The sequence below is a fragment of the Ixodes scapularis genome, unplaced genomic scaffold, assembly GCF_016920785.2.
Source record: "Ixodes scapularis isolate PalLabHiFi unplaced genomic scaffold, ASM1692078v2 PGA_scaffold3__209_contigs__length_174095766, whole genome shotgun sequence".
Taxonomy (NCBI): domain Eukaryota; kingdom Metazoa; phylum Arthropoda; class Arachnida; order Ixodida; family Ixodidae; genus Ixodes; species Ixodes scapularis.
This window is the reverse complement of record NW_024609868.1, coordinates 65,479,648-65,502,246: the sequence shown is the minus strand read 5'-3', so window position 1 is coordinate 65,502,246 and position 22,599 is coordinate 65,479,648. Positions and strand designations below refer to the sequence as shown.

The following is a 22,599-nucleotide window of genomic DNA, read 5'->3' as shown; positions in this document are numbered from 1 at the left end:
CCTCGTCGGTACTGTTATTAAAGATCAATAAGGAATTATTTGTGCGCGGCATTATACCGAAACAAGCGACTGGAAAGTCACAATTCCCATGATACATCACATTGCATTTTGACACTTTTGAAAGTATCTGATATGCGTCGCAACGAGGCGCGCATCACCACCCAATTCAGCGTAAAATTGCGATTGATCAAAATATATCTATAATTTATGTTATTCTGCCTCACGTTCCTGATTGGTGCACGGGAAAACGGCGGTTGCATGAAGCCGTTTGTGTTGGTGGGCGTCTCTTCCGTGATTTGAAAATTGTGCGGATCTTTAAAGCAGTCGGGCGGTTTGAGTTTGACTGTGCCAACTTCAGTGGATTTTAGCGTGAGCTGTTCTTTTTTATTTTACGATGTCTTTCCCACGGGCCAAGCGTTTCACGGAACCGAAAGGTTAGTTAAAACCGCTTCCGTCTAATATTCGTGTTGTGCATTTGGCAGTTGCGTTCTCGTGACCATTTCTGTTCCTGCATTCGCTGTTTTCTAGTTTCCTGTCCTTTCATTTCCGCCAATAGTTCTTGCGTCGAACGTATCTTTTTGTGCATGTGCGTTAGTTTGCTTTTAGCAGAGCGTAGCGTAGAGGTGTAATAATTCACGCCCCCTCGATTCGACGGCACAAAGCGAATCGAGGGGCCGTGGTCCTTTTATGTGTGTGCTTGCGTGCGTGCGTGTATGCCACGACTCGCATGCCAAGGCGTCAACAGTTTAATATCAGTGGCGCATTGTTACCGCGCTGTGAAGACTGGCCAGAAACTGTCCCCCCCCCCCCCCCCCACACACACACACACACACACACACATACACACACCACCACCACCCCGCCCTCCCTGCCCAGTAGCGTAGCCGGGTACTGCCCAGTAGCGTAGCCAGGAATTTTTTTCGGGGGCGCTGAGCTGGGCCGGGATATTCATGACTTCGGGTACGGAGGGGGTTAAAGTATTGGTGTAGGCAGGGCCCGGTTAAGCTGAGGGCTAAAGGAACTGCGGCCCCAGGCTGTCAGGGGGCCCCGTGCTGGCCCCTAGAAATTTGAAGAATGTTAGTCGTTATCAATTTTAGTCGATTCTGGCTCCTATCATAAATGAAAAACGAATAACATCTTTTTCCAGTTTCTGGGGGTCAGCACCCCCCTTGGCCGCCTGACAGCCTGGGGAGAGCAGAAGGGATACTTCGAAGGGCCTTTTCATTTCATTTATTTACTCTCAAGGCCTTAGCGTTAGAGAGGAAAGGCGAAATAAACACAAAGTAGTAATAAACGTCATCATAAACACAACAGCACGGTTACAAAAGATGGTTAAAGATGCCACATTTGAAGCGGACGGCGTCGGTGATCAGGGCGATGGGGGCGGGGAGGTGGTTCCAGTAGACGCAAGTTTTGGGAATGAAGGAGTTGAAATGTAAATTAGTGCGGCTGCTTGGCACGCCAACCTTGTACTGGTGGTCGCTGTGGGAAGGAATATACGATGGTGGCAAAAAGAAAGAATCACTGAGAGAAGAGTTAAAATGATAAATCTTATAAAAGAGACAGAGACGAGACATTTTATGATGCAAAGTTAAGATTTGTTTTCAGTGGCACATTGGCCTTCTCGTTTCCTTCCCTTTTGTTTGGAGCTCCTTCTATACAAGCTGGCGTTTGCGAGCTTGCTCTTCGTACAAGAGCATGCCAAAGCAACAGAATGTAATGCGGCCTTCTTTACCCCTCGTCGGAGGTGGCAAAGCCGTCAACGTTGGCAGCCCCGTTCAAGTCCCTTATTGAAACTCGGTGGAACGACCGCCTTGGCATTCTCTTTTGTGCTGGAACCCTTTTGGCATGTTTTATGCACAATGGCCGGCCTGTAGTTAAAGGGGCCCTGCGATCATATTTAGGCGTCTACCTTTTTTGTGGTTTCCAGGTCTCTTGGGGTTCGGGCAAGCCAGCGGGCAAGGAGAGAGTAACTGAATATATCAGTGCGTCATATTTTAACCAGACAACGCGGAAACCTCCTCCACCTACGAGGGCGACCCGCGTTGACAAAAGCGCGCGATATGTGACGTCTTTGGTCCTGGGCTTACTACTGGTCAGAACCGCTAAAATCTTTTTTTTTAGTCGAGATACAAAATATAAGTGCCGCAAACCGTTTCAATTATGTATGAAAGTAGTTTTTGTTCGGTATATGAGATCAGAAAAGAAACAAATGCAGTTTATAAAGTATGGAAACAAGAAATGACCCGTCGACATACTCACCACCAAGCGACGGAAAAACTGCATGCGTAGAAAGGTCCCGGATGTACGCGGCGGCGCTGCAGTCGAGGATCCGACCGGTTCCGAGCGTTCCGAAGGCTTTCGGCGCCGGCTTTGCTGGCGATTTTGCCATTTGGTGGTATGGCAGCGCGAAGTGGCTTTCGTTCTGAACTGATATTTACCCCGCGTTTGCTGTCGTTTGTGGCCAATGAAGTGTTATGCCGAATTAGTCTTTAATCGTGCTGCAAATGCAATGCGAGCCGCCCTGACCGCCCGCTTCATACAGCCTATCCAACGCTTGCTTTAGTAGCGCCCTCTCGAGCCGTCGACACGGAGTGCGGCAGTCGTGAGCAGAGGTCGGCATTTTAGGTCGCCCTCACTCACCCTCACCCTCACAGCCACACTCACCTAAGCCCCACACTCACTTTCACCCTCACAGCTACACTCACCTTCAGCCCCTCACTCACCCTCACAGTCACACTCACCATCAGCCCTTCACTCACCCTCACTGAACCTCACGGCCCTCACGCACTCACCGCCCTCACCGCCCTCACGGCCCTCATGCCCCTTACTCACTCATGGCCCTCATGCCACTCACCGCCCTCACGCCACTCACCGCCCTCACGCCACTCACCGCCCTCACGCCACTCACCGCCCTCACGCCACTCACCGCCCTCACGCCACTCACCGCCCTCACGCCACTCACCGCCCTCACGCCACTCACCGCCCTCACGCCACTCACCGCCCTCACGCCACTCACCGCCCTCACGCCACTCACCGCCCTCACGCCACTCACCGCCCTCACGCCACTCACCGCCCTCACGCCACTCACCGCCCTCACGCACTCACAGCCCTCACGCCACTCACCGCCCTCACGCCACTCACCGCCCTCACGGTTCTCACCGCCCTCACCGCCCTCACCGCCCTCACGGCCCTCACACACTCACGGCCCTCACTGCCCTCACTGCCCTCACTGCCCTCACCGCCCTCACGCCACTCACCGCCCTCACGCCACTCACCGCCCTCACCGCCCCTCACCGCCACTCACCGCCCTCACGCCACTCACCGCCCTCACCGCCACTCACCGCCCTCACAGCCCTCACTCACCCTCACACTCATGAATCTTCCTGGTTCAGGAACTCCCTCACCCTCACCTCACCTGTAAAGATGAGGGTGAGTGAGGGCCCTCATGAGTGAGGTTTGCCGAGGTATGGCCGTGAGCGCTCGATGCGCTCACTATCCCTCCTCTAGTTCACGGCCGCCCAAGCCAGGACCTTCTACGTCATAAAGGAGGTTATTTTTTGCTTGTTTTTGTAATTTAATTGGCATATAACTTTTAAACTAAAGTGAAATTTGAGAAAAGTTTAAGTTTCTACGTTCAGCACGCTCAGGATCGGTGCAAATTAAAAATCAGTCAAAAAGTTGTTGCAGGGCCCCTTTAAGCAAGTGCCGCCAAAGACTGCTCAAGCAGCATATATGGTAGACTTTTTTTCCAACCTTTTATTTGATTAAAGTTCATGTGCAGTTTACGCCAGAACACAAAGCTTATAACAAGCAAAGAGATGGTGGTACACGTTTTGGGCCCGGACTCCATAACCATCGACAGGCGCCTATAAAAAAATCCTGTTCTTGAGATGACGCACCGCAGCAGTTTTCGATAACCACTGGCTGCAAGCAATTGCTCTGGAGTTGGTGTCAGATTTGCCAGTGCGAGTGAATACTTTTTCTTCCGACTGATACGAGTACTGCAATGCCTTCACCAACCTCTGAGGTATGACCTCTTATTCTTTAACTTTAAGTTGTACATCCAAATGACCACTAAATTCCTATATTTGTAAGTAATGAGATCACTACTAGAACTGATCGACACATTTTACAGCATGTGAACACTCTGTAAAATGTTGAATCTCAATTTTCTTGACATATTCCTTAAATGTCCATGTGCTCGAACAGCAGGGTTCATTGCATCAGAATGGTATGCAGTTTCTCTTGTGGATTAGATGTAGAAGTATGTTTGTCACACAAGGGTTCAGTTGTCAAGAGCTTGGATGAGGTGGCTTTCGGAAACAAAATAGACTGCCTCAACCAGCGAAATTTTCTTTGCTTGTGTTGCTCCTTTTACTGTTCATGTCAGTAATCCTTGAACAAAGGGGTGGTTCAACAACTTATTGTTCGTAAAATGGAAGCTCTTTAGTTTTCTTTATGAAGCTGCTAGATGTGAATCAAACATCTGAAAATGTTCCCCCATTTTTATTGATTTGAGTTCTATATATAAGAGCTGCAGTACAATGTGCCGGAGCAGTTGGTTATTTGCAAAGTAAATTCTGATTAACAATCAAACTCCACCTCATTGCCAGCAAAGGAAGCTTAAATTACATTAGATTCATAAATCTAGAAGACAAAAAAAAAATTGTACAATGAAAAGAGTTCAAATTTTACAAGATGGTGAAATGTACATAATGAAGGCGTAATTCTTTCCTTCACCCCCATCATTGCCATGGTCATCATTATCAGCAGAGAACTTATAACATCCTTGGCCGAGGGCCCAAAAATGCGATAATGCCCAACTGTGTGTAAGGCTGGCTCCATAATCCCCCCCCCCCCCCCCCCCCCCCCCCCCCCCATGGCTATGCCACTACCCCTACCCCTTGTTCAGATGCCACTGGCTTTTGGGTAACCCTCCTTCGGAATCGCGCTTCTTGGCTGCTTTAATTGCCTTGTCTTTCTTTCCCAGATGGATGGTGGTTGCAATATACCCCCTCCCTTCATAGACATCTGAAGTTTTACAATTTCATATTTTGGGAGTTCATACATAATACCCGTAACCATTTGCAGTGTGCGGCCCGGGTGTGGGAGACTACACACCCAAGGAGAAGTACAATGCGCTGTGTGCGAAATTTCTCGCAGCAGAACGCTTCAGACATGACTCGGGTAAGACAAGCTCCTATCGATGTTCAGTGGCGCTTGCATGGTGATACAACCCAATAATACAGCTGACCTGAACCGATCAAACGTTGTTGGTATGCCTCACTCGCGAATTTGGAAATTCCCTCTATAATGAAAGCTTGGGCTTGGCATGAAAGCAGTTTGCGAAGATTCAGAAAAGGTGGATACATGGGCCTGCAGTATATTTAAATATAGTCAGTAAAGTATTTATCGGCAATGATTGATCTTGGAGCAGTTGTCGTAGTGCTATCTCTCTATTGTTTTTTTTAGCCAGCTTTTTATTGTTTTTAGTGCTACTCAATGAAAATTGTTCTTTTTGCACCAATAGATTAGATTAGAAGCGATTCTTCCATGCTGGTTATTCCATTTTATTACATTGGAAGCAAGTGTTGCATATGTCTCTGACTCGAAGAATTAAATTCTTGAATATTTTGGTTTACATGAGCTCAGCGTGAAAGAGAGAAAATATACAATTGTTGTGGAGAAGCACCAGTGTATATGTTTCATGCTGCATTTCAGGATCTGCTGGAACTGCATCAGCATGTGGAACCCCATTCAAGGCTCCTGCAACACCCATGCATGTTAGTACGCTTTAATACTGACAGCATGCCTTCTTGGATGTTTTTACAATGTGTGGTCCAGCTGTTGAAAGCTCCCATGTGTGCGAGGTGCATTTGTGCGAGGTTAATGCCTTGTATCTAGTCCCTGACAAGACGAGAACTGCAGGGCATGTCTTTCGAATGTGTGGCCTCCAGCACTTTCCATGCCTTGCTATGGGCCTTGGCTGCGTGTGTGCGCAGCCTTCAGCGTCTAGTGCGCACGTGCGCAGTAGACACCGAAGTGTTGTCAAAAGTAGGAAGCTCGCGCTGGAGGCAGGAAAACTGAACCTCTTCCCTGCCGTTCTGGATGAATGGATGGATACTAACAGTTGTACCCTTTATAATGGGAGGTAGCTTGCACCAGAGCCGTGTTTAGAGAGAGTTTGGTCAATCGGAGGTGTGGGCAGAGCCAGGGTGTGCACCAGATGCAGAAAGAGGGCTTGACATGCTCTCTTGGCCAACCAGAAGCTGAAAAGAATCCCATAGCGGTGTTAGCGAGAAACAGCTTTAATTGTTTTAATAAGAGCGTAAGAGTTAAATTCAGTAACCCTTCATGGTTGAAAATAGGGTGCACATGATGTGTTGATCATGATCGTGCAGAAAGAGAAATAAATGTGTCTCTGAATTTTGTTTTACTCGGATGGCAGATTCCCGGCTTTCGGCGCTTGGTGTACGTGTTATGTCAGTCGTTCCACTAGTCATGCTCTTCCATCATGATTTTGGATAACCATGATTGAAACATTACGTGCACCATATTTTCCATCGCCGAGAGTTACTCCGACGCTCTTGTTAAGTTTGTTTCTTGCGACCACCGCCAGGGTTATATTTCTGGCTTCTGGTTGGCCACATTCAAATTTGTGAAGACGCCTTGGAGCACGCCCAGCCCGCTTTCGGCCAATGGCGTCTCCTCATTTGCCTCCTATACTTCCCAACGAATGGCCATACTCTCTAGATATATGGCTCTGGCTTGCACCACCTAGACTGGAGCCAAGAGTAGGATTCCTCCCCTCGCCATTCTAAGCCAATGTCCTTCCCCTTTGTATTTTTGTAACTATCGCCAGGCAGTGTGGGATATTGTTAGGGTGACCTCACCTTGTTACTGACTATGGTGACCAATGACCCACGTTGAGATGTAGACCCAGATGGTGATTTGGCGCATGTGAGCTTCAACTTCTGCAGTCGGAGCTTGTGCGCAGTAGAAGCATGACTTAAGCCAGTATACCTTGCCAAGTAGTTTGATGGCAGGGAGCACAGTTTGTTGCTTTAACGAATGGTGGCTGTAGATGTTCACTCCAAAATGCTGCAAGCATCCCTGACGATGAGTCTCCCATCAATGAAGCTACAAAAATGCCAGCTGCAGGAACTCCAGACACTTCCATATCGATTTCACCATGAAGATTCGCAGGACTTATACCCACCCAAACTTTGGGAAAAAGGCTTGGAACGGGCCTTTTTCGCCAAAATTCATATTTAAAGTACTTTTCTGGAGTTCTAAATTTGATATCCCGAAGCCAGCTACAGTCGGAGGTTACTTTAGAAATGGGTGTTACAGCTATTGAGAGAATGAAATGGGTATACTGAGCAGCAACATGTTTGTTGCATCGCTTTGCTTTGCTCATAAATCCTTGCATGCAGTGTAATTGGTTTCGGCCAAGGAAAGCACATTTTCATCCTTTTGCCTGTGGGTCACTCAAAGCTCTTGTGCAGAAATTTCAGCCTCTTTCCATATTATTTTCTCTCAAATAAAATTCAAAACACTTCTTTTTTTCTCTAAGTGTCCGGATAAAACACACCTGCCACAAAATACTCTCCCAACGAAAACAAAAAGAATAAGTTAATGATTTATTTACGTTGCAAAACTTGTCTTATCGATTCCAGGAAGTCTACCAGTAGTCTATTTCAGGGTCGACATCTTGAAATGGAAGCATGTTTTCTGGATTGCTCCTAATTCGAAGCAAGTTTCATGAGCTAAATATTTCATCAAAAATATTTTCCTAGGAAAATGTTTTTTTTTTTTTTTTTTTCTGGCATGCGTCCAATTTAGACACTCAAAAATGAATATATTGTCAGACATTGAAGAGATTTTCTGCCGTTATTCATACCCTTGCTCAGCTGCCCAAAGAGAAGCTGCACCGCAAGATGGCGGAGCTGCTGCAGCAACTCGAGGACCGGGACCGGCTCATCTCCCAGCTGCGGGTCTCCAAGAACAAGCTGTCCGCGCACGTCGGCCAGCTCGAGGGGCTCCTGCGCAACATAAAGAAGAAGATGGGGAGGAGCGTGAAGAACACTACAAACGCAGCCCTCTCAAGACAGCCCGGACCGGACGACGGCGCTGCCGAGAGCTTTGCAGAGGCCGACGTGCTTTCGAGAGATGCTGTGGAGTGCACCACGGAGCTCAGGCTGACCAAGGACACGCAGGAGCTGAGGGAAGAGCTCAGGGTCTTTGTGGAGTCGCTGGAAGACGAGACCGGCTACGCAGATGCAGCAGACCGGGACCAGGATGACCAAGGTCGGTAGGCTGCGCTTTCGCGCAGCTCCACGGTTTTCGTTTGTCGGCAAAGAAGGCGGCAGCCTCATTTTGTTATGCATGCGTGGGGACAGAGTAAAAGCTTAAGATGGTAGACTCGCCCGTGTGGAAGGTGAAAGCTCAATTCGATTCTCGCTTTTGGAGGTCTCATTCTTTGGCACCGTTCTTCGCATTGAAATGTGGATGAATACAAATGTGAGCTCCCGGCACATTAACTGATCGCGTTGCTTTGTACGCAGGTTTATTGTCTCGCTCGTTGTAGAGGCAGGGTTTTGACAAACGAAGCTCCGTCCACTCCGTTTGGCGGTTGGCAAATGTCGGCTCTTATATTTGAGTAAACAACGCGTATATATGGAACTGCCAAGGTGCACCTAAAAGGGAGCGCACCTTGGCAGTTGGTTGCAGGTGCCACCACCGACGGCGTCTGTATCACGTCTCGTGAGGAAGTGCTGCCCGCTCTAACCACTTCTAAAGTCGCAGACAGGGTGAACGGCAGTTGTCCCACCTGCAGCACGAGTTCCCTACCTACGATAACGCTTTGTCGTCTCGCTCGTGCAGCCGAAGCAAGCCAGAAGGCAGCAAGCCTGCGCTAGAGGTTGGGTGTTCGAAAGACACCCTGACATTCTCACCTTGTCGTTGACTATTGGAAGTGTGCGACAAGAAGTGGCGCCACAGCGCGGGTCTTGGCAGCGGCATTTCGCGTAGATATCTCATGTAGCAGTTTCTAATCTATGTCAACTTACTTTGAGCACAGTGCCGTAGAAAATGTTTGGGGCCACTGTCGGCGCTAACACGGGTCCCCTCCATGCGCTGGCAAAAATGGCAGTGATAATCTCGATCCCAAGACTAACGATCCGCAGGCAAGCGAAGAGCAATCTTGTATAATAGGAGCAAAGAATACTTTTCATGTAGGCTTTACCGATTGCTGGCAGTATACTTCGTCCCCTGGTAACTTGGTGAACTGTGGAGGCTGCTGCCCCCGCAACCCAATAAGAGCGTCGGAGCTAGTCTTATGGTCAGTGTTGCCAACTCGGTGATTAAAAACCCGCAGTCAGAATCCCGAAAACCGCTAAGAAACCGCTAAATCCAAAACACAGTGCAAAACAACTTTTTAGACACTTTTTTTTTTTTTTGCTTTACTTTTTGACAAAGGTATAATAACAGTGTAGATCATATCAATGCCATCTGAAAGGAAGCTTTCCTTTTGTTTTCACTAGAAATCTGTCACGCCACAGTTCACCCAGGTGATCCGAAGTCGAAATTGCAGAGTGAGCGCATACAAACATGGCAAGGGACCGTTCAGCAGTGCGTGACTAGTCAGATCCATTCAACTCGTAGAGTCGTCTGGTACCACACGAGAAAGGTGCAGCGGCCGAAACGTGCTTCTTCGTTGCAGCGTGCGCGACCAAATCCACATTCTTCGTAGATAGTTCTGTTTTGAAATAGCGGCACCTGGCTCGTCTGCTATCACCAGGAACCTCCAGTAGCCAGTCGTTAAGTTTAGGGTCTTATAGCCAGTCTTTTCTAAACTTTTGAGCGTACTTCACCACGCCCATTTCACGAAACAGTGACAAAAACGTCAAAGGAAAATTGGAACATTCATGCTGTTCAAACGTGCGCGCACAAAACAGGGAGGCATGTTCCGACATTCGTCGCCTTAATGTTTTGGTGACGTCACAGGCGTTACTCTCACAAACCAGAACATTACTGAGAGTAAGCAAAGACGACTGTGGCTTATTATCCTTGTCTTTATGGATATAAAAGGTGCGTAGTTGACAGTAAATCGATATAACTTGTATATCGCTAAAAAACCGCCAAGGTTTCATAAAACCGGCTAAAAATCCGGCCGCCCGCAAAACAATAATTTATCCCACTAAACAGAACCAAAAACCGCCAAGTTTAGTGGGAAAACCGCTAAATTGGCAACACTGCTTATGGTGACAATCTACGCTCTAGGCCACAGAGGCACCATTACCGCCACAGCAACAGCGCTGCCTACGACTGAAAGTAGTTCCAGGCTTCTTTCTTCTTTTAACTACAATTGAACTCTAGCAATTCCATCTATTATGGATATACAGTACAACTCACTTATAACGATAATGAGAAAACCCGAAATTTCAATCGTTATAACAAAATTTATTGTTGTATCTGGACTAAAAACTGATCATTTCCAGTCTAGAAACTTTAGAAACTGATCGTTAATAAGTGTTGCATCATGATAAGTGGGTCGCACTATATAAAAAAAATAAGCAATAAATATTAACAAATTTTGATTTTTTTTCTTTTAATGTAGTTTTGTGGTTGGTGGCAATTGTAGCCGTGTAATCGACCACTTCAGCTTGAAAGGGATTTTGGAAAATAAGGCCTCAGAAGCATTGAACGGGACGCTATGAACTCCTAAACATCACTGGTACATCAATATCTCAAATGGATAGCCATATTTTCCAAAAAGGGCACGATCAAACAATGACTGAAGTCTCAATCCTCCTGGAACAGTTGAGAACGAGAGGAAGTAGCCTTGCTTTTCTCCTCCTCACTTCGGTTCACCAGCTTGAGGGGACGAGGCAAAGAGGAGAGGGAATGAAAATCGTGATGTCGGATGTCTCTTCGGCCTAATCGGTTGTGTTTGATCGTGCACTTTTCCAAAAATATGGACATCTGTTAGAGATCGCTGTGCGAGTGATGTTTCTGGGTTTTGCAGCGTCCCGCCTATCGCTCCGGTCTTGTTTTGTAAGCTCCGAATTTCGGTTCAATGTCCCTTTAAAATGTTGCCCTGGAATTAGTACCCGCCACAAATTTGCAGGTGAATTGAGCATACAATTGTCTCATGAACTGTTCCCAAAGAGCTTGCTACTCTAGCGGACGGCAACGTTGAGACGGCGGACATTCACCCGAAGTTCTTAGTTTTGCAGCAGACGACTCTTGGCCAGCAGACGACAGCTGGTTCCTCAACGAAGCGACCCACACGCTCCCACGACGTGATGTCACGTGCCTCGCTCAGACGCTCTTATTGGGTTGCGGGGGCTGTAGGCTCCACAGTTATCGTGGAACAGAGTATAGTGAACATTGTCTCGTGGTTCTTTCGGGACAGTCGAGAATACAAGCACTTTGAAGGGCCATATTCCAGCACAGAAAAACGAAAAATGCGGCGGTGTGTTGCCGTTTTGTCCGCCTACAACTCTGGGGGCACGATTGCCCCCCCCAGCTTTGAGCAACTTCTGTGGGTCATACGACGTAAGAACTTATAGTGACTCTGGACACGAATAAGTTTTCAATTGACAAGGAGCCGAACAGAGTCGGGCACGAGACCGAGAAACGCGGCCGCGAAAAGGTGCAGGTGCGGTCAAGACTGCGCGCGCATAGAGGAAGTCCGAGCGGGCAGCGCTGCACTGTGCGATGCAATGTTGATGCTGTCGTTGGTATCGGCCCCGGTCCGTACCAGGCCCGATGAGATGCCTACCTGATCAGGCCCGACCCGGGCCCGGCCCGGTGAGAGGCCAAGGCATGCCTCATCTCTTAAATTCAAAGCTGCCTTTGGGAGGTGTTGGTGCATTTGATTCGTTTAGCCTAATTGGCATGAAAGATGGTGTCATGGCATTGTGTCGGCATAAAAATGTGAATGTCAAGATGGGGATCTTCATAGCACTCGTTCAAAAGACGAAGAAAAGTTTCGAGACATTGTGGGAGATGTACAAGTCACAGGTTCTATGCAGTCCAGTATGAGCTAAAGTCACAATAAATTAGTAATTTTCAGCATTCGTGTATTTCCGGGCCTCAGCCAGGCCCGGACCCAGAAACAATACATACTACTTTGCCTGGGCTCGGCCCGGGTCTGGAAATGACCTGTGCTACATGGCTCGGGCCGTGCACTTTTCATAAAATAAGCGAGATCTGCCGTCGTGGTGGAATGCATATTCCGTGCTGGAATACGTATTCGCATTGGAGCAGTCGTTTTACTATTTTTGATAGTCTCCAATTTTGGCTAGTTTGTGGGAAATGCTGATGAAACGATGGAAATGGTGGCAGTGCTGACCCTGAGGAACTCATCTTCAAACAGAGCATGCATTCTGCCTGTCGACTAATATACCAACGCTAATCATTTTAGCCTGTTAACCCAATTTCTGCTACATGTGTATGAAAACTGGCCTATTCGGTCGAACATTGCTTAGCGTTTGCTACAGTCTTCAGATGTCCTGAATTTCCTCTTCTCCTGAAAGCTTGAAAATAGTGTTGCTTACTCCTGCTCTTTACTCATTAGAGGTGTCTTTATGCTTCCCACCTTGCCGATAGCTAAAGAACAATTTTTGTTCTTTGGATATTTTTTTTTTTTTGACGCAGTGGGCCAAATAACTTTTTTGCAGAGGAGATGGTGTCTGCTGAGAGGATCTATCAGGAGCAGGTGCACGATGAACTGCTGCAGCAAGTGAGCAACTTCATGACTGAAATTTCGCTTCTTCGACAAGAGAAGAAAGAGATCCAGAAGCAACAAGAACAGCTTCAGAATCAGATGACTGCATGGCGAATTGAGCAGACTGCAGCAGCCCAACAACAAACAGAGCTTGCTCAAAAACTCCAACAAGACGTCGATAATGCCAACGCCTCGATTTTGTGCCTCGAGGAAACTCTTCGCTTGAAAACTGATGAAATTGCCGAGGTTAGCAAGACGCTGGAGCACGAAAGGACCAAGCAGGCTCAAGCTACAGCAGTCAACCTTCAGCTGGGCGAAGATCTCGAAAAGCTGATGTCACTGAAGGTTTCCCTGGAATCGGAACTAGCCACGGTAAAGGCACAATGCGAGGAAATTGTTGTGGATCGTGAAGCCGCCGAAGACGTCTTCCTGCAGGCAAAGGACACAATCGCTGAACTGAAGGAGCAACTTTCGTGCGCTTCAGATAAAGAAGACGGCTTGGTAGCGGAATTGATCGCCCTCAAGGCTTACGTCACAGTGGTGGAGACAGAAAAGCAAGAAATCAAGGAACATCTCGCTTCAGTTCTCAAGGACGCCGACACTATGTCTTCCGAGACCAGCAAGTTGGCGATTGAACTTTGCATGCTCCGCAGCGACAAGTCTTCGTTAGAAGGCCAGGTGACCAAACTTGTTGCTGAGAAGGAGGAGTTGCAGAGGGAAGTGTCGATTCAAAGGGATCGAGCCGACGTCGCCTCGACAGAAGGAGAGAGGCTCAATACAAATTTGAGGATTCTAAAGGAAGAACAGCGGCTGCTCAAGGAGAACTTCCAAGCCCGAGAGAAGGTGATGCAAGAGCAGGTGGTGTTCCTCCAAGCAGAAGTGGAGCGGCTGAAGGGTGCATCCCGGGGCCTGCAGCAGGAGCTCGGCAAGGCGCTGAGCGACCTCTCTGCTTCCTACAACAGGGAACGAGAGACCGGGGAGCGACTTCATAACGTGGCTCTGGAGCTTGAAGAGGAACGCACTTGCAGTGCAACTCTGCACACTCAAATCGCTATGGGGGTCCGAGCTCTGACTGAGCTGCAGTCGTCACAAGAGCAGCTGCTGGGTCAGGTGCAAGAAACCGAGCACAGGGAGGCGAGGACTGCAGGGAAGCTGGAGTGCGCACTGGCAGAGCTGCGTGCCGCAGCTGCCGAACGCACAGACTTGGCCAAGGCGTGCGACGACTTGCGCAAAGCATCCGATTTGAAGGCGGAACAAATCGCCACCTTGGAAAGGAAGGCCAAGAAGTATGAAGTTGTTAGCCGGGAGCTGGAACAAGAGAATCGCCAGCTTTGCAAGGACCTCCAGGACGACTCCAAAAAGGATCGCACGTGAGTACACTACCCACTTTTATTTTCCTCTGTTCTTAAAGGGCTACTCCACCGATTTTTTCATTGTCTCCGATTTGCTTGAAATTTTGCTAAACTAACCAACAAACATTGGGGAAATAGTATCCCAAATATTAGGTCAAAATATTGTTTTTTCGCGAAGTTGTTGAATTTACAGTTTTGTTCCTCACCGTGTTTTCCAAGCTCGAAGTCTCTACTGGCAACAATGAAAAAGTGACGTCAGTGGAAGGCAGGGGTTCACTCTTTGGGCTGTAGATTTTGTTTTAAACTGATTCGAAGCAGTTTCATAATGTCAAATGAATGCTTGGGAAGCTCGCTGCAGTACCCGCGCTCCAGCACGGAACAAGTGATTGGCATATTCTATTTTTTGGCTGCTTGCTCGACTGGCAAGCCTGCCTGCCACTGACGTCACGGCCCTGAAAAGCGCGCGTATATTTGAATGTTGGTTTTTGCATCATTTTCATTTGCCGATTTCGCTATAACTATTATGAATTTCGCGATTCTAAATAGCATACCGGAGAGAGTAAAGGTCGGGGAGTCAGAAAATATAGCTGGTTGAGGTAGCTCAAAAAATCAGTGGAGTACCCCTTTAAGTGTGTGGATACTATTGTATGCTCATTAGTCTGGTAGTCGGTATTGTGACAATTTGTGCCTGTCGTGCAGTTCTCGAAATGTTTGCTATGAAACTGTGCACTCTTGGGTGTTGTCTGACTGCCTATGATATAGCTGAGGTTCTATTTGCAGTGGTGGAACTGCTGTGCCAATTGCGCCAAACTGCCAGAACGAATTACCTGCTACATGCTGCTCCAAAGACTGCCTTTGTGCACAATTTGTGCAGTGTCTGTGCCAAAAGGAAGCTGTTCTCGAAAAGGAAACTGAAAGTGTCTTGCACGTGGCATTTTTAGCGATGCCACTGAAAATGAAGTACAGTTTTTTGCAAAGAGTAGGGCTGCATGAATATTCTAATTTTCTAATAGTAGTTTCAAATAATATGTTATCTGATATTCGCTTCCACATTACTACGATATTAATACTTTTCGAAGTGTTGATTGCAGCGAGTTAGCCCCCTTGAGTAAGCTTCTCAATCACTGGTGCACTGCGGGGAAGCAATACCCGCAGAGCAGACATGGCGATCTCGTGACTCGCTTCGCTGCAGCGCAGCCGCACACTTAGGAGAAAAACGCACCTTCAAACTAGTATGGTGCATGCACGCACCTGGTGTATTAAAACAAAAAATAGGAAACTGCGATTGTTGATATTACATTGCAGTAATATCAGCATTTAACTGTGGTTATTATGCAAAGGCATATGTTAGGCAGCGATGTTCTAAAAACCTGTGTTCATTATTTGTGTTTTATTTTTTTTTAACTCGAAATTAAAGAAAATATTTTCTTATAGGATTTATAAATTCCCTCAATTAGGTATGGCTGGGCTCCTTTATAGGCTTAATTTTATGTCATTTGTTGTTTCCTTGCCATCCCAATGTAGGTACTGGGCATTCTGAGGCTACAGTCTATAAATATAGCTAGATTAAATTTAACAGAGTTCACGAGTGGGCAATTAGGAGCTTGGGAACAACCCTCGTGAGTTCAGCTGAATTTTCATTTAAGCATGATGTAACAGTAGTAAAATGCGTGGAACAATGTGCCACAACTTTCCAATATTCAATTAAAAAATATTCCCTCAAACCATAGTTCACTTTTAATTTGCTTCGAACACAAAATCCATTATTTGCACATGCCTAATGAAGAGTTAATTATCAGTTCTTGTGCAAACGGTGCTCACATCGATCACAATGAATAGCTAGCACTACTCGTTGCGATTGGTGAGAGTAGCGTTGTGCTCTGCTTAGCTGCTTTATGAACAGCAGCAAGTTGAATGCGAGCGAGGGCAGTGCGAGACACATTCAACACAAAAGTGTTTGTTTGATGTCGAACTCTCAACAATTGCGTCACTGTGATGTATACCCTATACAGTAGGCAAAAACATCTTTTTACATCAAACCCAGACAGAAGACGCCATCGGTACTCCTAATAGGTTAATTGAAACATTTACAAAATTGCCGGCATAGGATTGTCCTGTAAATAAATAATTGCAGAGGCCAGGTCCTTGGTAGGTATTACTATTTAGTCTTCCAACATTCCAATAACTGCAGTTTTTTCCACAGGCTAACTTTCAAAGAGATTGTATACAATTTTCTGACATGAAAGCTCAAAATTGTCTGCTCTAAAAGTGGGAATCTCTGCTCCAAAACCCGTTTAACCCTGCTACAAGAGCTGCTCCTAATCACCACTTGTCAGTTCCACCACTGTATTTGTAAACTTCATTGCCAAGGGCATTTTTGTTTTCACTGCTTTAAAGGGGTCTTCAAAATAAAATGCACCTGCCCGATTTTATTTTTTTAAATATTCATTAGGCCTCGAAGTGTTGCAGCAAAATATTGTCTGCATTTTATGAACCTTGCTTAAACATCACATTTTTGGGACTGTCTGTAACAACCATGCGACGCCCTAGAGCAGCACGAGCAACAAAACATTGTGGTAGCTGTGTAAAAAAAAAATTGAACAGGTATTCAACTTTAATTAACCTTTAAATAATAAATTGAGAGTGATAAAAACTGTCAGTTGTTTATTGGCGTTCTTGTAATAGTTGGATGCCACTACATCACTTGATTGGAATACAGTTCCAGTTTCAAACGTGTCGGGGGTTTTTGTTTGGTAACAGTCTTAGCCATGCTACTTGTCCCACCGCGGCTCACATTTGTTGTGGAATGCGGTTCCACAATGTCATGGTGGATTAGAATAACAACAAAACATAGCACTAAAATAAACCCCAAGAGGATTCAAACCCAGGACTTCGCAAAATGAATAGCAAGGAGGGACGTGCGCAGGTGTCCTCTCAACTACAGTGCAACCCACTTATGACGATAATGACAACCCGAAATTTCAATCGATAGAACCGATTATCGTTGTATCTGGACTAGAAACTTATCATTTCCAGTCTAGAAACTCTGGAAACTTATCGTTATAAGCTGTTCATTATTATACACTGCATCAATATAAGTGGGTTGCACTGTATTGGCACATACGTTTTGTGCCATTTATTTACCATGGATGTAGTCGTAGGACGTCTTAATTCCCCCACGGCCGGCTTTATGGTTGCGAGTTTTCCATTAATTTTTCTTTACCGCAATCTTCTTAGTGATAACCTGTACGCAAAGGCGATTGTTTCATATTTCCATTTTTATTTTCCTTTTTCTGAGGGCAGATCGGCAGTTGACTAGTCAAAGTGAGAACATATTCACAACTCGTCCTTTGACGATCGTATCGGGTCGCAGCTCGACCAATTGATGTTGCGAGCAATTTCGTAAACTCCTTCGTAGCACGTCACGTAGCTGAAGCGCCATACTGTATAGGCGTACGGCTCGACACCTAAAAGTTGCCCGCGGTGTAATAGGCGATGCTAGAGCTCAGTGAGACAACTATCTTAAGAGTATCTGAGCATTGTGTTGGATGTCTTTTTATGACCGAGAGGGAAGTTCTCTGGGAGGCCAAAATTTTTGCTTTTATGCTGGTAAATGAACTTAGACAACCAAAAGAATGAATGTGGGTTGTATCATAAAGGACAAGGATTCCATAGACAAATCGCTCAGAATTGTGGTAAAATTTTTCAGACCCCTTTAACTTTTATATTGTTTTCAGGGAGGTGAGCATACTCCAGAAACGACTCGAGGACTCTTGTGCAGAAGCCCAAAGGTGAATATGTCTCTGCCTTAAAGCACTATACATGAATTTTAAAGAGAGGCACACTTTCTGAAATGGCCTTTAACTTGGATAAATGCTATGTGGCAAGCGCAATGCGCTATATTTTAGCGTGCAACTTGGCACTTGGTTAAAGCCATAAAAACGTTTACCTCTGCAAGCAGAACTGTAGGCTGAATTCTACACCACTTTTCTCCCGGTTTCCCCGGCAAATACAAGGGTTTCCCCTTGTATTTGCCGACATTTGTTTATTTGATACCTACAACACCTTTTTGGGGTACTATTGTAAAGGGATACATATTGCAAAAAAAAAAAAAACATATAGGGAGTATATATATATATATATATATATATATATATATATATATATATATATATATATATATATATATATATATATATATATATATATATATATATATATATATACACATATATATATACATATATATACATAAACAAGAATTTAACACACATTATGTGATGCACTGGATACGGCACTTTTGTTGTAATGAATTCTGTGCCGCTAGCTGATATGCTCACTCCTTCCATTTTGTATTTTGTATGCAGGTGGAAGAACGACTATGAATTGCTGCAGGCCAGGGTCGCACCCTTCCAGGTTAGTGGGAAAGGACTGTAGCGTTTTACCAGAATAACGATCGGAAGGTTCGCAACATGGTGTTTTCTGACTTGGCAAGGAATAGACTCAAAACCAAATGGGGCCTTGGGATTGTTACTTACTTAGCGCTTCACTTGGGTAAAAGCACCTTCTGAAATTCTAAAAGAATGCATTCTCACCCCTCTCCTTGAATTGAAAAAATAATTTCTGGCAGTAACCAACAGACCCTTTCCAAAGGTTCATCGTGCAACACCGCAGCCGCCATGGTTTGGTCATTGTTTCCTGCGTGAAGCGTGCAGTTAGATTTGAGTTCACACCGAGCGCTGACACAGCACTCGTCTCCAATGCATGCCCAAAATAACACACTCTTGAGCAGTTACCAGAGAGCACACATTCTCAAAGAGGGTCTATTGCAGCTGAAGGATTGAACACCAGATAAAATTGCTTCCACCGTTGTGTGTAGGCATTTTGAGCCAACTCGCTTCACACCAGTACTTTTGGAGCCTGGCTCCAAAAGCGCTGGCCTACGAATCCCCAGGCGGAGAGTTCAAATCCTGGCCGAGGTGCTTACAATTTGATTAAGGCTTGTTGGCAGAGAAGGCACCGGTAATTGAGATTTCAGTTGCACATCAAGACCCCTGGGGGGTCGAAATTAATCCTGTGCCCTCTGCTGGGGTGTGCCAGATGCCCTTCCTTGGTTTAGCCCGTAAAACCCCAAAATTTTGATGGGTACAGTTTTCTCATTTTCTTTTTCCGAACAATGACGATGTGCGGTGGCACTTTGTTTTTTCTAGTTGCAGCTGGAGCTTTATGACGTTGAGAGGCGCCACCTGGCAGAGAGAAACCAGGCTACCGAATCGGAGCTGTCCAAGTTGCACCACAAGTTCTCCGAGCTGATGGGTCACCAGAACCACAAGCAGAAGATCCACTACCTCACCAAAGTCACCGAAGAACGGCAGCATTACCAGACGGCAAGTAGCCTTTTCAGTGTTGTAGCAATAACCGCTCTTTTGTCAATGAGTTATGAATCACATGCTTAATTGAGTACTCCCCAGGGTTAGGCACCCATGCCTTTTTCTGTACTTTGCGTAACTTCTACCTATGCATAGCGGATTTCTAGAGGTTTTTACAAAACATATCATGCTGAAATCCAGAGTCGAAAAATTCTGTATCTTTTAGGCTATAAATATTTATAGTTTGGTTCTCAACCATTCATGTTTAAGGACCTCTTTGTTGGCAGAAGTGATGGGGGACTCATCCACTGGGGAGGACGGGGAAATAATGGACGATTACGAAAACAAAAGAGTAAATAAAGAACACAATGTATGCAAACTTACTTTGAAGTACTAAAACAGAACCTTACTCACTTGCTGTGCATGCAAGATGGTCAGCATAATTTTAATATTGTTTGGTTGAGGGCTTTCAGTACCCTAAGAAGGCGTTCAAGGACCCCGAAGGGTCTACGGACCCCCACTTGAGGACCACTGGTTTAGCCGATGCAGAATTAATTGACCTTTTTAGGAAATCGCCAGTTTAAGAGATTCTGGTATGAAAATGCGAGCATGTGCTCAAACAAGCGCAAGCACTGCCTCGACTGAGGTACCTAGATCCTGCTGGCTCCATTGTCCTGCAGTGACTTAGATTGGGCTTCCCCAAAGTCCCCTTTTTTCCTGTTGTGGCTTATCTTTTGCCCCCAAGTTAATTCTAATACCCCATTCACACGGCAGCAAATATCTACCTTTAGCTAAGGTCCCTTAGCTAAAGGTACTTTTAGTAAATGGCATTCAGTATCACACGGTGAATAAACGGAGGATGAATGTGTGAATAGGTAGTACTGGCCATACTTTTTGTATCAGCCTTGCCGTAACGATTTGTAGCACGTGAACTAGCATAAACGAGGAAGAAAAGCCTTTTTCTACATGGCGGATGAGCTTGGAGCGAGTGGTGCAAAGCGCACCTTGAGGCGGTCCAATGAAGAAGCTGAGGTATTGTTTTGAAGTGAAAGGTTTGTCCACGAACGATTTGCGTATGCTGTCCTGGAAAAGGTTCGCAATCTTATGCATTTGGCCTCCTCGGACCGGCAGTGCATTGCAGCTGCATGACGGGCCCAAGGTTTTAGACAGTGTTTTGAAACTCAAAGAACTGGTAAAATACTGCTTCGAAAATCGTTACCTAGTTTGTTCTAGTTACTGTTTTGCTTTGTTATACAAGAAGCCACTGGCAGCAGGCATTGTACAGATTCACTCTAAAATAAAATGCCTCCTTTCAAGACATTTAAAAATGAGAGGCACATGCCAATGCTTGGATTTGCGTACGCCGTTGTGTTGTATAATTGGCTGTAATATTGAAACGGACACGTTCAACGGAATACATGGTGGCTGAATCTGCTAGCATGAGTGTTTCTCATTAGCATATTGCACCATGCTTGTGTTCAGGCTTAATCCAATAACTGCTACTTGGAAATATTCAATTTGTTATAATGCACTCAACAGCATATATCAGTCATTTTTTATTTCGAGTTCATGGGTGAAGCGATGAGGCGAGTTGGCGAGAGCTCCCTTTAACATAAGCCCTCCCTTAGTTAAAGGGACCTTTATGTGCCGTGCGACGGCCTCCAGCTCTCTTTACTAAAAGATCCTTAGTTAAAAGTACCTTGAAGCTGCCGTGTGAAATGGGTAAAAGACTTTCCTGCCCTCTTCTTCCTAATGCGCACATTGTTTCGTCCTCAAAATCCTGGAACCCAGTCTTCCACTAGGTGGCAACATGGTTGGGCAAAAGGTTGTAAGGTTTTGTAAATATACTTAAAACAAGAAGAAAGTCGGGATTTGGTAGTCATAATCTGCTTTGAATTTCAGATGTGTTGTGTGTCTCGTGCCTTGACTATTTTGGTTTGAAACGCCATCTCACGTGCCCGCATTCTTGCTCTTGCAGGAGGTCCTCAAACTGCAGGAGCAAAACCTCAAGCAGATGAAGCTGATCCAAAAGCTGGAGCTTGAAGTCAAACGTTGCTCTCTCAAGCCCCCTCTTGCTTCTCATAAAGAAAACCTGTTTCCCAAAGATCCCTCTGCATGAACTGTGCACTGATCCGATTTTGCATACACCTGTCGCTGCTCCTATTGTATGCATGCAGCCTTCAAACCAATTGGAATGGTATTTATTATACCAGGATTTTTACTGTCATTTTATTTTTAGATCATATATGTGAATTTTTATATGTGCAGAATAAAAAGTATAAGAAAACATGGTGCCACTTCGTTCTGTTCGTGTACATGGTTTCGAAACCTGCAAGTCTACAGCCCAGAACACCCATGCTCGTTTTAGAAGGTAAACTCGTAATTTGGAATAAGTAATATATATATTTGAATACTTGTCCATCGTCAGTCTGGCACGAATGTGAAAAGTCCATCAAACTGGGGTGCCTTTATGTGCGCTTTGCTTAGGGTAACGACATCTGGTCGTTAATGTTCTGATCGCTTATTTTCCTTCCTCTGTTTTGAAGCTTGTGAAAATCTGTCCCTGCACGCACTCTTTGCTCAGACTGTGTTATGGCGACATTTTTTTTACGGAGATTTCTTTGAATTTTTTTTAGCATGTGCTGTCGGCATTGGGTACAACAAAGGATGGCATCCTCTAGACTAGAGCCACCAAAAGCTATGCTTCAGAGTAATGCTTGCCCATCTTGGGGCTTAAAATCTTAGTTGCTATCTGAAGCTTTATCTGAAGTCTCAAAAGAATGCTTTTTCGTCCTCTACAAATGTTTTAACAGTTCATGACTGAGCAAAGTAATATTACACGAGTTTCCTAACACCGAATCTAATGCTGAGGAAGTCTCACTTTCGAATCTTGACGATCGGCAGTTGCATCTGCTCTGTACTAAGCACCAAGATGCCGGCGTCGGGTGTAGGACAAAGTGGTCCTGGACAGTATGGTACCAAGCGTAAACCTGGACAAAATGGTCCCAAGTGATTTGTTGACTTGGGTGCTCTCTGAAGTTTTAGTGAATTGCTACTCTGGAGCTTCATTCAACATTTTTGTTTTATATTTTAGGAAACAGCTAAAGAAGTTAATTTAAGTTGTATTATTCCTCGCGGC

At 45.6% G+C, this 22,599-nt stretch overlaps 1 protein-coding gene across 1 annotated transcript; it reads left to right on the top strand.

The window, feature by feature from the left end:
- Nucleotides 1-222: 222 nt before the first annotated feature.
- Nucleotides 223-21,752, top strand: LOC120847730 (hyaluronan-mediated motility receptor-like). The gene is made up of 9 exons (XM_040219594.3): nucleotides 223-434; nucleotides 5,095-5,190; nucleotides 5,725-5,786; nucleotides 7,917-8,313; nucleotides 12,693-14,109; nucleotides 17,829-17,882; nucleotides 18,459-18,507; nucleotides 19,302-19,478; nucleotides 21,439-21,752. The coding sequence occupies exons 1-9, from the start codon at nucleotides 395-397 to the stop codon at nucleotides 21,577-21,579; spliced, it is 2,433 nt and encodes an 810-aa protein (XP_040075528.1). The 5' UTR covers nucleotides 223-394; the 3' UTR covers nucleotides 21,580-21,752.
- Nucleotides 21,753-22,599: the final 847 nt, after the last annotated feature.

What these genes read in the sequence shown, in the direction of transcription:
- LOC120847730 (XM_040219594.3), top strand. Translation starts at nt 395, where the DNA reads ATGTCTTTCCCACGGGCCAAGCGTTTCACGGAACCGAAAG. An exon ending in ACGCTTCAGACATGACTCGG is followed by an intron (nt 5,191 to 5,724) that starts GTAAGACAAGCT and finishes GCTGCATTTCAG; the next exon opens with GATCTGCTGGAACTGCATCA. An exon ending in TCTTGTGCAGAAGCCCAAAG is followed by an intron (nt 17,883 to 18,458) that starts GTGAATATGTCT and finishes TTTTGTATGCAG; the next exon opens with GTGGAAGAACGACTATGAAT.